Below are 20,389 nucleotides of genomic sequence, written 5' to 3'. Positions count from 1 at the left end.
CTTTCTGGGCCTCTCTTTTCCCAACTATGAGATGAGGTGGTCAGACCAGTCAATCTCCAAAGACCCTTCCAGCACAAACATTCTGAGAGTGTGAGGATGGGACATGGGCCCGCCATCCAGACCCTGTGTCCATCGATGATGTCGCTGAAACAGAACAGGGGACTTAGGATGGTTGGCTGGTGCCCAAAAAGGTGCTGCAATAGAAGTCATGAAAGATCCCCGTTTGTACCAGGAAGAGGCAAAAGTCAGGGTGTTTTAAGCTATTTGACATTAAGAAGGGCAGCTAGCTGGAAATTTGTAAACCAAAAGAAAGCTGGATTGGCTTTTTTCCCATTTCATCTTATTATTTTTTTTTAAAGGCAAGTTAAATCCCAGCACTTTGAGAGACCGAGGCGGGTAGATCATGAGGTCAGGAGATCGAGACCATCCTGGCTAACACGGTGAAATCCCATCTCTACTAAAAATATAAAAAATTAGCTGGGCATTGTGGCGCACGCCTGTATTCCCAGCTACTCGGGAGGCTGAGGCAGGAGAATCACTTGAACCTGGGAGGCGGAGCTTGCAGTGAGCCAAGACTGTGCCACTGCACTCCAGCCTGGGCAACAGGGCAAGGCTCCGTCTCAAAAAAAAAAGGCAAGTTAACATATTTCTGGAATGGCTAGGATTGTATATAGGAATTGGGCCTGATGACCTTTCAGTGTTAGGATTTTATGACCCTATCTACAATCTCATGAACTCTTTGTCAATTTCTTCCTAACAGGGCATGTTGTATAGTTTGGTTGGAGGCCAGGGGAGTGAGAGGCTGTCTTCAATGAATCTTGGGTATAAACACTACCAGGGTATTGACAACTACCCCCTGGACTGGGAACTGTCGTATGCCTACTACAGCAACATTGCTACCAAGACACCCCTTGACCAGCACACGCTGCAAGGAGATCAGGTATGAGAGAGAAAAAAGGTTGGGAATGGTTATGGCCCTGTTTACCTGCTTTCATGAAGTGTCTGCCCCTGTGGCTGCTTTTGTAGTTGGCCTTCAGAGGTTGAACATAATCGAATGGAGAGAGGAGCTTTCTTGCGCTCTCCAATTCCTATTACCTGGCTGTGTTCTCAGGCTGAATGCGGGGGCAGCCCTACATTTATGCATGAAAAGCTTTTCATTTGTGAGAGGACTGGTATGTGAAGAGTCAACTTGGCCTTGGGCAGATTTTGATTTTGCAAAAAAGTGTGTACCTACCAGAAACATAGGCATCTTGTCTTTGTGCCAATACCCTATGAGATGGTGAGGTCTGGAGATGTTAGGTGGGATTGGCTCAAATTCAGTGGAGGCAGGAAGCTGTAAGGGCTCCTTTCAACGTGTGATGAGCAAGCAATGTCTACAATGGACACAGGCAAGCTTCCTACCCAGCTATGTTCCCCCTGCTGGGTGCTTGAGAAATGTCTGTCCCCATGCCATGAGCCTTGCTACACCAGTGCTCCCAGGTGACTGACAACAGGGTGTGATGATTGAAGACTCCACCCTATCCCAGATGAAGGACTAGATGAGGGACACTAACTCCAGCCCCCAATTTTGCAGGCTCCCAAATATTATTGATTCATTGGACAAAAAAATCAGTGACTCACATCTCCCAAAAGACCATAATGTATTACATTACACCAACTGATGGTTTGCTTCCAGACTTCTTTCAGAGGACAGGGAGTAATAGGGTCCAACCAAAAGGTGATAGTGTAAGAATAAAAGAAAGCTGCCTCTTGATACAGATCTGCATCGAATGGTGGTAGACAACAAAGTGGTTGCTTCTTATAAGTTGTTGGTTTTTTTTGAGACAGAGTCTCACTCTATTCACCAGGCTGGAAGGCAGTGGTGCAATCTTGGCTCACTGCAACCTCCATCTCCTGGGTTCAAGCGATTCTCATGCCTCAGCCTCCCGAGTTGCTGGGATTACAGGCGTGTGCCACCATGCCCAGCTAATTTTTTTATTTTCAGTAGAGACAGGGTTTCGCCATGTTGGCCAGGCTGGTCTTGAACTCCTGACCTCAGGTGATCTGCATGCCTCACCCTCCCAAAGTGCTGGGATTATAGGCGTGAGCCACTGTGCCTGGCAAGTGCCATAAACTTGATTTGCCTCTGCTTAGTGAGCAGCTCTGAGAGACAGGCCTAGCTAGGTTAGGATTGTTGAATTTTAGGCTGCGTGGCTGACTGGGAACCAGACTCCTGGTCCCCAGCTCTGCCCCTGGATTGGGCTCAGAAATCCTCAATGCAGAAAATTCAAGCTTTGATGTTTGGGAATGGTTGGTTTCTGGAAAAGAAATCTAGAGTGGCTACTAGGTGGCTATGAAGTAAATGACTTGAAGATATGCTGTCAGTAAATGTTGAACATGAGTCAAGCTATAAAACACCAAAAGGCTGTCTATGTAGGCATTCTAATTCCTTTTGAAAATAATGATTCCTTCTGAACAAACTTACACACCCTTATAATTTATACATGTATTTTCTGTCTGTATAATTTAACCTCAATTTACAGGAATAGATTTATTAATTGGTAATGTTTTTTTAAAAAAAAGAATTGTTCTAAAAAAATTTGCACAAAGCCAAGCCAGAAAAAAACTTTTTGTTTTTAACTAAGCCAGGACGTGTTAATAATGTTCTACATGTATATGTTATACTTTTAAGAATTCAAATTCAGCATAAATTAGCAACAGGAAATGATATGTTGCTAACAAGCTCCTTTTCTTTTGAAGATTTGGCATATGAAATGTTATGATTGCGAAAGAAAACGTTTAATTGGTCAGAACCAGAGATGAATAGAAAAGATCCGTCTTGCAGCTGAAAAGTCACCTGATTAAGAATCACAGATAGGAATTATACAGTTAGAAGAGTTGTGTCATAGCTCATTTTCTTAAGAATGTGTAATTAATGGCTTCTTAAGAATTTAAACAGGTGTCATAAGTTGATTTAAATGTCCTTTTGTTGAGAAATCTATTAATTCACCAGCGTAATGTAGTAAATGAGAAGACAGAGAAAGCCAGACCTCTAATTAACAAACCAAGGACCCATCAATAACTGCTTTCTTGATTCTTGTTTCATTCTCTCTTTTGTGTAACTTGTGGTACACATCATTTCATCTTTATTAGTGCTCTCCCTTCACATCGCTTTCTTTATGCTTTAGTAGGACTCTGCTTCAGGATAGACAGAAAGAAGATGGCTAGTACTTCTGTTTGTTTCTGCAGCTTAATTACAAATGATTAGTCCTCGCATTCTGCCCACTCCTCAAAAGCTGCTCTTCCTCCAGGTTTGGTTGCCAATCTTCTGTTCTCTCTCTACATTTTCTGGACAGAGATCTCATCTACACCTCTGGTTTCAGCTGCCCTCCGCATATGATAATACTCAGACCTTAATCTCTGGCTGTTTTCTTACAAATCCCCATCTGCCGTCATTGTCACATACTGCAAAAGAAACCCATCCCTCCTCATCTCCATTCCCTGCAAACACCTCAGCAGACGGCACGATTGTTCATGCTAGAACCTGGGGAGTCATCTTGGATCCTCCATCATCCCGCCAGTCAACAACCCCCAACAGCTTTCCATGCCACTTTTTCTCTCCTCCCCATGTGCACCCCTGCTGCTGCCTGAATTTGTTGCTCATCATCTCCCCTCTGAGCTCCTACAACAGCTGATGGGCTGAATTGTGTCTTGCCAAAATCCATATGTTGAGGTTCCAATTCCCAGTACCTCAGAATGGAACCATACTCGGAAATCAGATCTCTGAAGAGTTGATTAAGTTGAAATGAGGCTGTTAAGGTAGACCTCTAATCCAGTAGGACTGGTGTCCCTATAAAAAGAGATTAGAGGCCAGGTATGGTAGGTCACCCCAGTAATACCAGCACTTTGGGAGGAGGAGGCAGGCAGATCACTTGAGGTCAGGAGTTTAAGACCAGTCTGGGCAACATAGTGAGACCCCATCTCTACTAAAAATACAAAAACTAGCCAGGCATGGTGGTGCGCATCTGTCATCCCAGCTACTTGGGAGGCTGAGGCACGAGAGTCACTTGAACCTAGGAGGCGGAGGCTGTAGTGAGCTGAGATCATGCCACTGCACTCCAGCCTGGGCTACAGAGCAAGACTCTGTCTCAAACAACAACAACAAAGAGAGTAGGACACAGGCAACACAGACGGATGACCACATGAGGATGCAGAAAGATGACAGCCATCTGCAAGCCAAGGAGGGGGGTCTCAGAAGACATCAAGCCTTCGAACACCTTCATTAGGAACTTCCGGCCTCTAGGACTATCAGAAAATTTCTGAGTCACCTAGGCCGTGGATCTTTGTTATGGCAGCCCTAGCAGATGGAGACCCCCTCCTCCCCGGTCTTTCTTTCTTTCTTTTTTCTTTTTTTGAAACAGAGTCTCACTCTTATCACCCAGGCTGGAGTGCAGTGGCACGATCTCAGCTCACTGCAACCTCCACCTCCTGGGTTCAAGCGATCCTCCTGCCTCAGCCTCCCAAGAAGCTGGGACTACAGGCATGTGCCACCACGCCCGGCTAATTTTTGTATTTTTAGGGAAGACGGGATTTCACCATGTTGGCCAGGCTGGTCTTGAATTCCTGACTTCAGGTGATCCGCCTACCTTGGCCTCCCAAAGTGCTGTGATTACAGGTGTGAGCCACCTCGCCCAGCCATCCTGGTCTTTCTGTCACCAGTCTTGTGCCTTCCCATCCTCTCCCTCAGGCCAAGTTCACCACTGCACACTGGAATCACCTGGGGGCTTACAGAACATCTCTGCACGGAATCCATCATGGAGGGTCTCATGAAAGTGATGTGGGGTGTGGCCTAGGCACATACATGTGATATGCAGATACATGTGTACGTGTATGTGTATATTTTAAAATAAGCCTGCTGTTCAGCAGGCTTTAACTCTGCAGTATCAGAGATGAACTTCTGAGCTGCCCATTCTAGAGATGTTGATTCTATAAAATGGCAGCAACAACAACAACAACAAAATACAGTCCTCAGGGGATTGTATCCTGCAGCCAGGGTTGAGAAGTACTCACCCAGAAGAATAAGTCTAGCTCATCGGATGCCATATGAGACGTTCTTCGATCTGGTTCCTTGCTACCCCCTCAACCAAACTCGCAACACCAAACTTTTGGCCAGGCCTGGCTGTTCCCACCTCCTGACCTTGCCTGTCTGCTTACCGGTTTGCTTTCTCCATGCCCCTCCCCCTTTCCCTCTGACTCTTCCCACTTTGATTCTTTCTTGCTCAGATGTCACCCCCTCTGGAAGCCTTCCTGGGTCTCTCCTTGCTGTGCCACCGTCACATCTAGGCACATCTCTCCCATTGCTCCTGCGCCGGGTGTTGTGTGCAGGGTGACAGAGCTGGCTCCCCAGTAGACTATGAGCTGCCTGAGGCAAGGATGTCATCTGTTCACCTCTGTGTCCCAGGGCCCAGCACTCTGCCTGACACATAGTTGGCGCTCAGTGTTTACTGATGGAAAGATGGCTAGAAGTGGGTGCAGAGGTTACCCAGTGATGAACAGAAAGTCAACTGCAGTGTCTTGATGCTGGTGCTTTTCGAGGGGACCCGTGTTTCGTTGTTGACGGCAGGTACCCAGAGCCCTTGCCATGAGCCCCTGCCTCTCTTGCATGCAGCACCACCATCGTATGTGACACCCATATTTGGGGAATCTTGGCAGTTTGCTTCCCTGTCTCTCCACCCTTACAGCTGATGTTTCCCCTTCCGACTTACAAGTCCCTAAAGTGTTAAATTTCTACAAAGAAAACACACGCACTCCTACTGGGAGCCTAACATTATAGCTGATTTTAAACACGCTAAGAGGCAAGTTCCTCGTGGCGGTTCTGCCAGGCCCTGAGGTGGGCGGTTGAAGTGCAGGCTCCGCAACTGCCTGTTCCTCCAGCTGAGCCTGCTCCTGAGTTCCGAGGGGTGCTGGCAGAACTGTTCTATTCCACAACTTCAGGGAAGGCAGAGGCTTCTGGAAAATGTGGGGCTGCCAAGAGGCTTCGCTCCTCAGCTGCAAAAACTAGAGGGTTTTTTTTTTTTGGTCTTCCTTTCTTCCTTCCTTTCTCTCTCTCCCTCTCTCGCCCTCACCTGCTCCCCTTCCTCTCTCCCTCCTTCTCTTTCTCTCTTTTCCACTTCCTTTCTTTCTTCTCTTCCTTTCTCTTTCTCCTCCCTCTCCTCTTTCTCTCTCCACTACCTGTCTATTCCCCCTGTCTTTTCCTCTCTCCTTTTCCTCTCTTCCTCTCTCTTTCCTCTTCCTACCCCTTCTTCTCTCTCCCTCTTTCTTCTTTCTTTTATTACCTCTCTTCATTACCTCTCTTCCATTCCCTGTCCTTCTCGCGTCACTGTCCCAGATCTTACCTTTCTTCTTTTTTTTTTTTTGTCTTTATGCTCTGTTGGACTTAGAAAGGAAATATTTTCCAACAAACACAAAACCTTACTGTGTTTTGTTTTTGTTTTTGTTTTTGTTTTTTTGTTTTGTTTTTTTCGAGATAGAGTCCCTCCGGAGTGCAGTGGTGTGATCTCGGCTCACTGCAACCTCCACCTCCCCGGCTCGTGCCTCAGCCTTCCAAGTAGCTGGGACTACAAGTGAGCCACCATGCCTGGCTAATTTTGGGCATTTTTAGTAGAGATGGGGTTTCACCATGTTGGCCAGGCTAGCCTCGAACTCCTGACCTCAAGCGATCTGCCCACCTTGGCCTCCCAAAGTGCTGGGATTATAGGCATGAGCACCTGGCCACACTTACTGTATTGATTAAGGTTTTCTTTATTTTATTTTTTAAAAATTTACACACACACACACACATATTTTTTTTTTCTTTAATTTGAGACAGGGTTTTGCTATGTTGCCCAGGCTGGTGTCAAACTTCTCGGCTCAAGTGATATGCCTGCCTCAGCCTCCCAAACTGCTAGGATTACAGGCGTGAGCCACTGCGCCCCAGCCTTCACCTTTCCTGAAGGTGATGACACACAGACAGGATATGTTGTGAGCACTGCCCTCTGTGGCCTGCAGGCTTACTGGAATGAAAGGCGTGTCAGCATCCCCGGGACAGTGTGGAGCCTTCTCTGGGGCTTGGTCCTGAGTGGTCTGAGGATTGCTTTGTCTCCAGACACTGGGCCTCCCGTGACTTGCTCAGCAGTATTAAGATACAAACTTCTGAGCTGCTCATTCTAGAGATGTGGATTTTATAAAACGGCAACAATAACAACAATGAAAACCCAGATGCCATGGAGGATCCCAGAACTGGTCAGGCTGGGACGCTTGGTTCCTGCCAGTGTCCACCAGCTCTGTCCCTACCCCACACACCCGCCCAGTGATTTGTTTTTTTTTTTTTTCTCCCAGTCCACAGCTTCTTCCCAGCTTTTCCTGCCCACAAAACTGTTTGAATGAATGGACAACTGAACACTTTCCTTTTAAAGGTCGTTCCTGCCTCAGAAGTCTTTGTATTAATAGGTGGTCTGCTTTCACAGAAGGCCTCAGGAATGTGACCATGATGTGATGCTGGTTGCTATTGTAGTGACCCCAGAACTATGGAGAAGGCAACCCCCGCCTGGGTGTGGCAGGCAGCGTGTGGTGTCTCCAGGGCCAGATTTGCCTGGGTCCAGGTCCTGGGTCTGCTGCTCACTGGCTGTGAACTCTAGGATCATTCTGCTCACCTCTGTGTCTGTTTCTCACCCGTAACATGGGAGCCATGATGGTCTGCACCTGTCATGTTGTTACAGCACAGATAAGTCAATCCAGTACAGCCAAGCACACAGGATGAGCTCCCTAAATTGTTTCTGGCCCCAACACTCCCTCCCCCAGTTCTAGTCCTTCTGTTTTCTAAAGCATAAAATTCTCTTAGATCTTCATACCCACAACCTAAGGCTTTGAGTTGTACTAAACTGCAAATACCAACAGGGTTAACGTTCTAAAAACAGCAATTAGCCATTTACACTTTAGTATGAGTTAAGGCCCTAAAAAGTGGTGAGTTGTCATTTACTGAGAGTGTGCCATGACCCAGGCACTTTGCTAAGCTCTTTCACAAACAATCTTCTTTTAAAAGAAATATTATATTTTACATTCCGGGGTACAGGTGCAGGATGTGAAGGTTGTTACATAGGTAAACGTGTGCCATGGTGGTTTGCTGCACCTATCAACTCATCATCTAGGTATTAAGCCCAGCATGCATTCGCTATTTTTCCTGATCTTCTCCCTCCCCCCACCCCCAAGAGGCCCCAGTGTGTGTTGTTCCCCTCCCTGTGTCCATGTATTCTCATTGTTCATCTCCCACTTATAAGTGAGAAGATGCAGTGTTTGGTTTTCTGTTCCTGTGTTAGTTTGCTGAGGATTATGGCTTCCAACTCCGTCCATGTCCCTTCAGAGGACATGATCTCATTCCTTTTTGTGGCTGCATAGTATTTCATGGTGTATATGTACCACATTTTCTTTATCCAGTCTATCACTGATGGGCATTTGGGTTGATTCCATGTCTTTGCTATTGCTACAGTGAACATATGCACACATGTATCTTTGTAGTAGAATGATTTATATTCCTTTGGATATATACCCAGTAATGGGATTGCTGGGTCAAATGTTATTTCTGGTTCTAGGTCTTTGAGGAATCGTCACACTGTCTTCCACAATGGTTGAACTAATTTACATTCCCCTCAACAGTGTAAAAGTATTCCTATCTCTCCACAGCCTCACCAGCATCTGTTGTTTCTTGACTTGTTAATAATCGCCGTTCTGACTGGCATGATCTGAATTCTAACTCACCACTATCTACCTGGCATGAGATGGTATCTCATTGTGGTTTTGATTTGCATTTCTCTAATGATCAGGGATGTTGAGCTTTTCTTCCCCTACATTTGTTGGCTGCGTAAATGTCTTCTTTTGAGAAGTGTCTGGTCATGTCCTTTGCCCACTTTTAAATGAAGTTGTTTGGTTTTTTTTCTTGTAAATTTGTTTAAGTTCATTATAGACTCTGGATATTAGACTTTTGTCAGATGGGTAAGTTGCAAAAATGTTTTCCCATTCTGTAGGTTTGTTGTTTGCTCTGATGATAGTTTCTTTTGCAGTGCAGAAGCTGTTTAGTTTAATTCATCCCATTTGTTAATGTTTGCTTTTGTTGCAATTGCTTTTGACATTTTCACATGAAATCTTTGTCTATGCCTATGTCCTGAATGGTATTGCCTAGGTTTTCTTCTAGAGTTTTTGTAGTTTTGGGTTTTACATTTAAATATTTAGTCCATCTTGAGTTAATTTTTGTATAACATATAAGGAAGGGGTCCAATTTCAATTTTCTGCATATGGCTAGCCATTTCTCCTAGCACCATTTATTAAATAGGGAATCCTTTCTCCATTGCTTGTTTTTGTCAGACAAGCAATCTCATTTAATCCTCATGCAACCTTATGAGGTCAGAAATGGCCCAAAGTCACACAGCAAATGAGTAGTGGAGCCTAGATTTGAACCTAGGTCATTCTAGCTCTTTGCAGAGTGAAAAAGAATGGCTCATAGGTTGGTGCCTTTGATGTAGCAGATGCCATGCTAAACTCCATTTTATGGATGCAGAAACTGAGTCTCAGATAAAGTAACGAGCCCAAGGCCTAAGGTAAGTAGTGGTGAATTAAAATTCAGATCCCCTCCATCTGATATGAAAAATTGTGCTCTTAATGGTCCCACCCTGCTGCAAAGCTCAGTGATTCCAGCAGGGCAGTGGGGCAGGCCAGGTTAGGACACAGAAACAAAAGGCAAACATTTGAGCCCAGGAGTTCAAGACCAGCCTGGGCAACATGGAGAAACCCCGTCTCTACAAAAAATACAAAAAAAATAGCTGGGCTTGGTGGTGCATGCCTGTGGTCTCAGCTACTCGGGAGGCTGAAGTGGGAGGATCACTTGAGCTCAGGGAGGTCAAGCCTGCAGTGAGCCACGATCGTGCCACTGCAATCCAGTCTGGGTGACAGAGTGAGACCCTGTCTCAGAAAAAAGGACAAACATGTTTCCTCTTCACAGTCACCATTTACGTCACCACCCAGCTACATGAGTACTTCTTACGATGATAAGGCTGGGCAAAGGATGTGGGCCCCACAACCAGCCGGCTTGGATTTGACTCCTCAGTTTGAAGAACTATCTGATGTTGGGCTTGTTGCTTAACCTCTCTGGGCCTCCGTTTCCACATATGTGAAATGAGGATATTAATGGTGACTGTCTTATCAGGTTGCAAAGATTTGATGAGTCAATCTGGGCAAAACAATTAGGACAGTGCCTGGCACATCATCCATGATGGTTCTTATGAAATATTATCACTGACAGAAAGACCTAAGAATATCCATCACTGCAGGGTAGGAACTGTGTCTTCATGAGTTATGTCTTTATTCAAGGAGGAAACAAAACAAGGAGAAAAAGAAAAACAACCAAAAATAAAAAACAAAACAAAACATTAAGAGCACCTTTCATATCAGACTGAGGGGATCTGAATTCTAACTGATCACTAACCACCTGTGGGCCTTGGGCCAGTTACTTTATCTGAGACTCAATTTCTGCATCCATAAGTGGAGTTTAGCATGGCATCTGCTACATCAAAGGCACCCAACCTTTTAGCCATTCTTTTTTACAGTGCAATAAGCTAGAAAGACCTAGGTTCAAACCTAGGCTCCACCACTCATTTGCCAAACAGATGAACAGAAAACCTCCAGCTGAGAACTCCTTCTCAGGGCAGCTCAGGCTTCAGCACAATTCCAGGCTCCCCACCCAGGACAGTGTCCTCTGGAGTTTAAGCTGAAGCACCCGCTCATGGGGTGCCCTCCATACACACTGGCCATAAGCTTGGCCAAGCATGGACCAGATAGAGTGGTCTGTGCCCAGACTGGATTTCAGCACCTTCTCACTAGAGGGCGACATCCCATGGGAGCGCCAGAGAGCTGTGTCTTTGGAGTCAAGCCAACCTGGCAAGGCCAGCTCTATAGTTTCACCTGGAGTTCATGGTTTCACCCTCTGAGCCTGTTTCTTGGCCTGTAAACTGGGGACAGTGATACCTGGATCGAAGCTTTGTTATGAGGATTAAGTGGAAAAAAAGAAAAAAAGGAAAAAAAACCCACATATCTTAAACACTGAGCATATAGTTGGTTTCAATAAAAGGTAGTGCCGTCATTATTCTAAGTGTTACTATTAACTTGGTGGTCTCCTCAGGTTAGCTGTCCAGCAGGAATGGCTACTGGCTGGGTTTTGAGCCTAGCACAATCACCAAGTCTCAGCCCCCGAGTCCCCCTGGAAGGGACCCCTGGCTTCACGAGGCCAGTAGAAGAGGCAGCTGAGAGACATTCTGAGGAATGGGGCTGCAGAGTCAAGTTTGTGACTCTCAGTACTTTTTTTTTTTTTTAGACTGAGTCTCGCTCTGTTCCCCAGGCTGGAGTGCAGTGGCGTGATCTTGGCTCACTGCAAACTCTGCCTCCCAGGTTCAAGTGATTCTCGTGACTCAGCCTCCCAAGCAGCTGGGATTAGAGGTGTGTACCACCACACCCATTAAATTATGTATTTTTAGTACAGATGGGGTTTCACCACATTGGCCAGGCTGGTCTTGAACACCTGACCTCAAGTGATCCTCCTGCCTCGGCCTCCCAAAGTGCTCAATACTCTTCTTAATTAACTAACAAAGAAAATCAGGCCTGGCTCCTTCTTCTCTGGGGCTTCTTTTCCAAACTAGTGCAGACCCAATTTTTTCACCATCTGCCTGTGGCATGGCTTTGGGCATGGGGAGCCCTCTCTAGTATCCCCTTATGGCACTATTAGAGTGACTTCATTATGTATAAAGAGAGACCGTGGAACAACAGGACTGGATTTTTAATAAACAGTGAAAGTTTATACATCAAAATGAATTTTATCTTCTTCAAAGGAGTCAGATACCTGGGAGGCTGTGTGCAAATTCTAAACATTTTGTGAACTTTCCCTTTGGGTTCTTCTTTAAAGCCTCTAGCATATTCTTTCTTGCATCCTCAGAGTTAACATGCCCTCTTCTTTTCAGGGTAGATTTAATTTTTGGAAATAGCCAAAAGATATTTGAAGCAGAACCTGCGAAATAAAAAAGAGGTTAGTCATGCAGGATAGTAATATGTTAGAATCAAAAATAAGGTTATACTTAGAAAATATTGATTTGCCTTTTTGATTTTGCATGTGTATAATTTGGCTCTGAAATCAGTGGCACGAAGTGGACTCCCAAACAAGCCTGAGCAATAGAAGTAGATGTGGAAATAACTTCGGTTTCTCAAGGCAAATACTTTGATAGGAACAGACAACCATTTAGATATAAAAGATGTGATACATTCTTTTAAAAAGAATTTGACCTTATGTCATTTTAGGCACACCTCATATTTCAATTATTCATATAGTTTTTCTTGAGCCATTGCTGGTTTAAGAATAATGTCATGTCTTTTGCGTGCTTATATCATTTGGATATTTCCTTTCTTCCTTCCTTCCTTCCCTTTCTTCCTTCCTTCTTTCCCTCCCTCCTTCCTTCCTTCCTCCCTTCCTTTCTTCCTTCCTTCCCTCCCTCCCTCCTTCCCTCCCTCCCTCTCTCTTTCTTTTCTTCCTTCCTTCCCTCCCTCCCTCCCTCCCTTTCTTCCTTCCTTCCTTCCTTCCTTCCTTCCTTCCTTCCTTCCTTCCTTCCTTCCTTCGTTCCTTCCCTCCTTCCTTCTCAGGCATATGTTGAAACAATTAGACTAAAAGATGATGAAATACTCAAGGTACAAACCAAAGAAGATGGAGATGTCTTTATGTGGTTGAAGCATGAAGCTACCCGAGGCAATGCAGCAGCTCAGGTAAAAATGCAGGCTACTGTCTTGGGGATTCTATCAGCCATGATAGACTGCGTTATACCGTGGTAATGAAACATCTCAAACCTCAGTGGCTTAAAATAATGCCAGTTTATTTCTTACTCACACTACATGTCCAATAGGGGTTGTCAGGGGCAGGCCATAGTCATCACAATCCCTTAAGAGTCCAAGCTGACAGAGGTTTCCAAAACCGTTACAGTCAGGCCATGGCCATAGCGCCTTACCAGCTGGCTAACGCTTCTGCCCACAAGTGGGATATTTCATTGGCCAATGCAAATCACATGGCCCCTCTTGACTTCAAGTTCTGCCACTCACCCAGGAGGAGGGAAAGCCACAATATTTATGACCAGCTCTAAAGAGTACCATCAGGTGCACTGATGCATCCATCAGATAGAAAAACAAGATGCACCCTGGTGTGCAGGGGAAATTAGACAGCGTCCAGAAGACCATGAACTCAGCTAGGAGAGCAATAGAAAGTCATTTATGGTTTGTTGGACCAAAAGGATCAGCCTTGTCTCTTGAACATCTCTTGTCTTTGGATGGACTTTTAAGAGGTACGAGAAAGGGAAGACAGCTGGGGAAGCACCCTCTCTGCTTCCCTGCTTTGATTTCACTATGAAGAGGAGCCCTTTGTGGGAGCCTGTGAAGGCTGATTGCACCGGGAGGAAGCCTCCTTCCCATAGGAAGGATTTAGTTTTGGCTTAGTGCTCCCTGTGAGTGCAGCAGCATCGGGAAGAGTCTCTGGGGCTGCTAAGGAGGCTGAAGCCCAGAGATGGGAAAGGGAAAGAAAAAAGAAAGGAGTCACAGGCATTGACAAAGCAGACAGTACAGGGGCTTTTTTTTTTTTTTTTTTTTGATTCAGGGTCTCACTCTGTTGGGCAGGCTGAAGCTCAGTGGCGTGATCATAGCTCACTGCAGCCTCAAAGTCCTGGGCTCAAGAGATCCTCTAGCCTCAACCTCCCAAGTAGCTGGAACTATAGGCATGTGCCACCATGCCATGCCCTGCTAATTTTTAATTTTTTTGTAGAGATGGGGTCTTGCTATGTTGCCCAGACTGGTCTTGAACTCCTGGCCTCAAGCAATTCTCCTGCTTATGCCTCTCAACGTGCAGGAATTAAGGCCCACCACACCTGGCCCAAGAGGCTCTTCTGTAACAGGTCTCCCTCCTCTCTATAGGGGTCTTCCTCACATTTCAGGCGATACTTTGCTGGAAGTTATAAGTATTGGGGAGGAAAAGGGAAGAGAACGAGGTGAGAGGAGAAGCAGAAAGAAGGAAGGAAAACAAGGGACCCACGTGGAACTAGAATGTTAACACACGTTGCTCTGGCCACGTTCCTGGGCATCTGTCCCTGGTCTGCAGTCTTTCTAGTACAGGGAGGAATTCCAATGTATAGCTCTGGGAATGACTCTGCTGGAGCCATTTCCTGGGTGAGCCAGAGCTTGCATTAACTTTTCTAACCATAGGCACTTCTTTCTTCCTTTGTTCACTAAGTCTTTGTTCAGCAGCTTCTATGACCTGCTGAGCTCTGCTGGGTTGGGGGGCCAACAGACAGGGACAAAGATAAGTAACATCTTGAGGTTCCTCCCTCCCAAGAGCTTCCAGCCTCCAGTCTGATGGTGGAGCCAGCCATGTAGACAAATGATGAGAGATCAGTGCTATAGAAGGATGCCCTAATGATACAGATGTGCAGAGACCTCCATGCCAATCGCTGGGCCAAAAGAAAGGGCAATACCTCCCAAAGGGGGGCCATTTGAGGAGTTCTGATTATTGACGAAGTTCCAGCTAGCTCTGGTCTTGGATACAGTAGATACACACACACACACACACACACACAAACCATTTCTGGCTTGCATTAAGGGCTTGTATTTACATAAGTCCACATTCAGGGCTCTGGCCTCCAGTTGGAAGATAAAGTGTATCTAATCCTTGGTTCTCAATCTAAAACATTGTAAAGTAGGTTTGCTCTCCCACCTTTCAAAATCTTGTGTTAAGCATTATACAGGAAAAGTCATTGTTCTAAATTGCTATTATCTTTAAGCAACGATTGGCCCAGATGCTGTTCTGGGGGCAGCAAGGTGTGGCCAAGAATCCCGAAGCAGCAATTGAGTGGTACGCCAAGGGCGCCCTGGAGACGGAGGATCCTGCGTTAATCTATGACTATGCCATTGTGCTATTCAAGGTAAGAATCACTTAATTCGTGCTGAAATTGTGCAATTCTTATCAGACTCCTGAGCAGTTTCCTGTGGGCGGGCTGGCAAACAGGGAGTTGATAACTGAAGAAATTTAGTATATGCTTCTGTCACTCTTGATGGAAAAGAATGTTGGCTAAAAAGGCAGAGTCAGAAGCAGTTCCCTGTTGTCATTTTTAATCATTAGTCTTATGTTTGGCACCTGGATTCTCTGTGCTTTCGCAAGAACCACGGCATTCTGGAGGAGACACCCGTATTTTATCGATTGGCGCTCAGCCGCCAGCCCCCACAAGCACTGCAAGTTTGCCACCAGGCAGAGTTCTCTTTTAATTACAGCTTAAACATAGTGTGTAATTGGGCTGGATCCCAACAATCCTGCTGATGAAAATAAAGATCTTGGTTTTAAGCCAACAGGAGAGGGGTGGGAAGAGCCTAGGAGACAAGCATGAAAGTCCCACCTCTGCAACCATCAGGTGTGTCCTTGGAGTCACCTCATCTCATGGGACAGTGGCAATGACCACAGATTGAGTGAGATAATAGGACCAATGAACTTTGGGGACCATAAAATGCCACGTTCTTTATACAAAATAGTATGGCCTGGCGCGGTGGCTCACACCTGTAATCCCAGCACTTTGGGAGGCCAAGGCGGGTGGATCACCCGAGGTCAGGAGTTCAAGACAAGCCTGGCCAACATGGTGAAACCCCGTCTCTACTAAAAATACAAAAATTAGCCAGGCGTGGTGGCTGTGCCTGTAATCCCAGCTACTTGGGAGGCTGAGGCAGGAAAACTGCTTGAACCTGGGAGGCAGAGGTTGCAGTGAGCCAAGATTGTGCCACTGCACTCCAGCCTGAGCGAGAGAGCCACACTCCATCTCAGAAAAAAAAAAAATTAGTAATAGTTCACACTGATTGAGTGGTTGTTACCTGCTTTGCATGTATTAGTGCATTAAATCCTCACAACCAACTTACGAGGTTGGTACCTTGGTGTATTATGATTGCTGTTCATTTACATGGAGACAAAGGCACAGAAAGGTTTTGTAATTTGCCCAAGGTCACCCAACTGGTACGTTTCTGACCTGGGACTGGGATCTAGGAAGTCTGGCTTCACAGTCTGTGTTCATCATCCCCAAATACAGAGACATCAATTCATCAATCTTGGAAAAGTAAAAAGCTTTGGCTTTGGTAAGGAAATTCTTGGACTTATGTCCATATCCAAAGAAAGCAGCTGCCCCCAAAAAGCAAGCATCTTCAAACAAGGCCAGGCCCAGCTCCAGAACACAGCTGTGGCCACTCAGTAATTAACCATGACTGTGGCTACATTTCTAACCCTCCCTACCCTATCAAAGCCTGAAAACCTATTGGTTGTTGTGGTTTCCAAATTGAGGTCCCAGACCTTCTCTTTCCAGTTGTCAAATCAACATAGAAATATTTTGAATCTGAGCCGTATGTGAATGCATTCATGTGTTTGTTCAATAAGCATCCATTCCATTCAGGGCTGACCAATGCCAGGCTCTGGGCTAGATGGAGGGGCATATGGATGCATGAGTCACGTCCCTGACCTCAGGGAGCTCATACACAGAGAGGAAGGCAGAGGACCTAGATCAATAAGCACAGAGGAGCAGCACCTGTCCACCAGAGTGGAGGCCAATCGCTATCCAAAGATAAAGGCACAAATCAGACATTATCTCTGCCTACCAAGATCTCACAATCTACAGGGAGAGGCAAATCCAGAAATAAATGACTCTGGGAGTGACATAATGCCTTCTCTGGGTTTGCTTTCTCACACCGTAAGGCTTTTTTGCAGAGAGGGGGGTTCTGCATTCTTGCTAAGTTTTGTCTGGGTGGGAGGAACGAAGCCCTTTATTAGCATCTCAGGGAAGATTTCTGCCTGTGGCTAGAAGATATCCTCAAGTGTATTCTGTGTGAAAGAACCCCACGCTGAAAATGGGCTTTCCATATGCAAAGAACAGTACGTGCATTTGACTGTGTGGGGGCATCGGGCTTTATGTAAAGATGGTACCAAGATGGTGGCTGTGGTTCATTCCAGGTAGTTGAGTCCATCTTATCTTGCAGCCACATGAGGATAAAGCTTTGACTTTGACAGCAGCAACTGTCCTCCATCCATTCACTCTGGATAGTTACTGAGTACTTACGATGTACCAGGCTTCACATTTCTCTTATTTAACAACTTCTAATACTACTCAGATTCGTGTAGAGTACATCGTCTTTGTGCAAGAAAAGTCATCCCACTTTTGACTCAATAGCGGGTGTAGTGTAAACATCCCTATTCTAGAGTGTGTGGGTTGTCATTGCAGCTCTAACTGTGAGACTTTAGCTAAGTCAACCGCTCTGGGCCCCCGTTTTATTTCTTCAAAACAAAAAAGAGTTGGAGAAGATAAACTTATTATACTTCAACCAGGCGCTAACGTTCAGTGATTCTGGTCTTTCTGATGGTTTTCCAGAAGTCCAGAAAGCTTGTCTCCTCCCTCCTCCAGTTACTCCAAGTGTCCTTCTGTGTCCTTTTCCCTCTCCTCTTCCTCCCTAATTAAATGAAGCAGTGGTGCCATTCTGAAAAATATTTTCATCTTCCACTTTGCTTCAATTCATTGGTTTTATTAAATAAGCAAGTTAAAGTCGAGTAGAAACTTGGCATATGTAATTTAACCTTTAGTTAGATTCACAGTTTTATTTGGGGTCCTGAAAGATAGACAGTCAAGCATATCCTGCATGGTTCCTGGATCCTACAAGGAGGTTATGAACTGAAATAGGCAGAAGAAAATAGAGAGTGGTGGTTACAAGCTTGGATTCTGGAGTCCACCTGTCTGGATTCAAATTCTGCCCCCATTTCCCTTTGTGTGACTAAGGGCATATTTCTCAGATGAGAATAACAGCAGCACCTCAGGTAGGGTCGATGAAGCACTTAGACAGTGCTTGGCCAACGTTAATTCACACAGGAACGGTAACTAGCGCTGTTTCCATTTACTATAGAGCTAAGCGTTTAAATAGAGTTTATGGGTGTGTTTGTTGCAAAACCCTCTCCCATCCAAATCACAGGTGATCCTGTCAACTGTTGTCTGAGTCCTGGAGGACCCCATGTGGCACATGGGGATTGGGGGTATCAGTAATTCTGAGTTTGGAAGCAGCAGTGGTTTACAGTCACCTCCACCCCCTTGCCTGGCATCTTCGCTTTCAGATCTAAGTCAAGAGATACTCAAGGACCTCCTTCCACTCTACCCTTGAGCACACCATCTCCCCAGTTGTCCTCCAGACATCTCAGTGTGTTCCACAGAATTTCTCTCTTATGACAAGAACCCCAAAGCCCATGTCTCTCTGTAGTGGACAAACCACCTCATCTGGAAAATCTTAATTTTGCTGGAAGAACCTTGTTAGTTTCTGTTAGTTACATCTGAGGCAACCGATTCTGCTGCCTATCTTCTGTGGAGCCCGTTCTTGAGCTGATTCTGAAGCAACAGTGTTCCACCCTGGAGATCCCAGCCAAGGCTGATGAAGCCTGCAAGCGACAGCCTGGTAACTCTTGACTGTCCAACACAGATAAAGTGCTTTATCTGGCTGGCAAATTAGGTAATCCCAAGAGGAAAGCATCCAGGATGACCAAACTCATTTAACCTGATTCATAGCTTCCCCCAGTAGTACCTGTGGATTGACAGGGTTGCAACTGACACAGCGATTACTGCTAAGCTGCGAAGTTGAGGTTTGTTGCTTCTGCTCCACAAATATAAGCAAAATAATAATGATGATGATGATGAAATAGCACTACCTATAGAAATCCCTAAGCTTGGGTTTAAACAAAGAAAGTTAGGGTTTTATTTTTAAGTATTTTATATCCAACACTAATGTGTCTGTATGTGTGCAGTCTGGTTGTATTTTCTTTGTAATCATCGCTGTTTATCAATGTTTAGGGTCAAGGAGTAAAAAAGAACAGACGGCTTGCCTTAGAGCTGATGAAGAAAGCAGCTTCCAAGGTAACACATGCATATTGTCAGAGGGAAACAGTTCCACCACACACTCCCACACGCTCTCGCACGTCTAAAAGAGGAAGTGGCCAGCCTCTTCCTACAAAGCCCTAAGGTGGAAACGGGGTGGTGAGCAGTTGGTCGCCAGCACGGCACCCCCACTGCAGTGATTAGTCACTTTTTAGTTACAATACATACAGAAACTTGCCACAATGGGGGCAGCAAAATTCAAAAGCTGAATTCACCTTCCAGTCAATAGCATTCAGGTTGATTTTGTTTGAAGGCTAAAATTATAATCAGGAGCTGCCCTGATAACAAGCAGCAGGACCTCTGGAAACTGGATGGGTATTAATGCCATTGAATTCAGGAAACCAGAAGCCTAACTCCTTTGAAGGTTAACTCTGTGGTGCCCGTTTCCCATTTGTTTCCTGTGCATTGATAACAGGCCTGTTTATTAAGTTTATTGCTAGGTTTGGGAATTATTTTGCTTTTGTCACTACATTTAAGTGGTATCTTCAAGTCAGCTAGTTCCTATACAGCTCTACAGAATGGAGGTTACAATGTTGCTTTCGATTGGCCCCCACCCACACATGCACACACATGCACACATATACATACACACATATGCCCAATGCATGCACAGCCACATGTGCACACTCATATGTGCATGCATACCGATGTCCAAATAAATAGATTTGCAGAAACTACTGTAAATCTACACCTAGACAAGGCACCTTGTAGCCCTTTTGGCACCTGGATGTGCCTCCCAAGGCTGCCAATATTTGCCTTAACGATGAAGACTCCTAAAATGACCATGCTGAATTTTCTTCCTCATTGTTGTCTCTTGAGGAGTTCAAAGTTGCATACAGCAGGAAGTTGGAGCATGGAATGAGAGACCTAAAAGATTGCTCCTCCATCTGTGTGTTGTCAAGAGGACACATGACCCAGGAAGAGGGAACCCCCTGATTTGTACTCCAACTCCTGACCCCAACAGAAACTCTAGGGCAGAAGTAGAAAAGTAACTTAATGGTAGTCATGGAAATCATTGGTTCCAGAGCACCCTAAAATGGGGCCATAAGGGGGTTTCTTGGAAGCTGTGAAATTTGCATCTCTGTAGCCATCCTAGTGGTGAATTGATGTCTAGTGTGCTTTATTCTGTATGAATTTTAACAGAGCTTAAGTAATGAGGAAATACAGTTTTATTGATCTGGAATAGTCATGGCCTGAAAAGTGTTATATGATTCTCATTCTTCACTGCTGTCCCCTTCTGCTTCTGCTTCTCCGAGACCCTGAACCCCCTGTCAGAACCATGCAAAGAGAGAGCACCTGTGCTGCGCAAGTAGGATGTTGCTGCTGCTTGCCATAGAGTGCGTGTTGGTGTTCAGGGCAGAGGAATCAAC

General features: G+C 45.4%; 1 protein-coding gene across 2 annotated transcripts in view; it reads left to right on the top strand.

Moving 5' to 3' along the window:
• Window positions 1-20,389, top strand: part of SEL1L3 (SEL1L family member 3) — a 116,123-nt gene that overhangs the window by 59,891 nt on the left and 35,843 nt on the right. For both annotated transcript variants that reach the window (XM_019025686.4, XM_055385547.2), the window contains exons 11-14: window positions 761-940; window positions 12,691-12,810; window positions 14,865-15,005; window positions 18,936-18,998. In XM_019025686.4, the coding sequence (XP_018881231.2) occupies window positions 761-940; window positions 12,691-12,810; window positions 14,865-15,005; window positions 18,936-18,998 (504 nt within the window). The remainder of the gene's footprint in view (window positions 1-760; window positions 941-12,690; window positions 12,811-14,864; window positions 15,006-18,935; window positions 18,999-20,389) is intronic.

This window comes from Gorilla gorilla, chromosome 3, assembly GCF_029281585.2.
Source record: "Gorilla gorilla gorilla isolate KB3781 chromosome 3, NHGRI_mGorGor1-v2.1_pri, whole genome shotgun sequence".
Lineage (NCBI taxonomy): Eukaryota > Metazoa > Chordata > Mammalia > Primates > Hominidae > Gorilla > Gorilla gorilla.
Note: the sequence above shows the minus strand (reverse complement) of the source record. Positions and strands in the feature narration are given on the sequence as shown.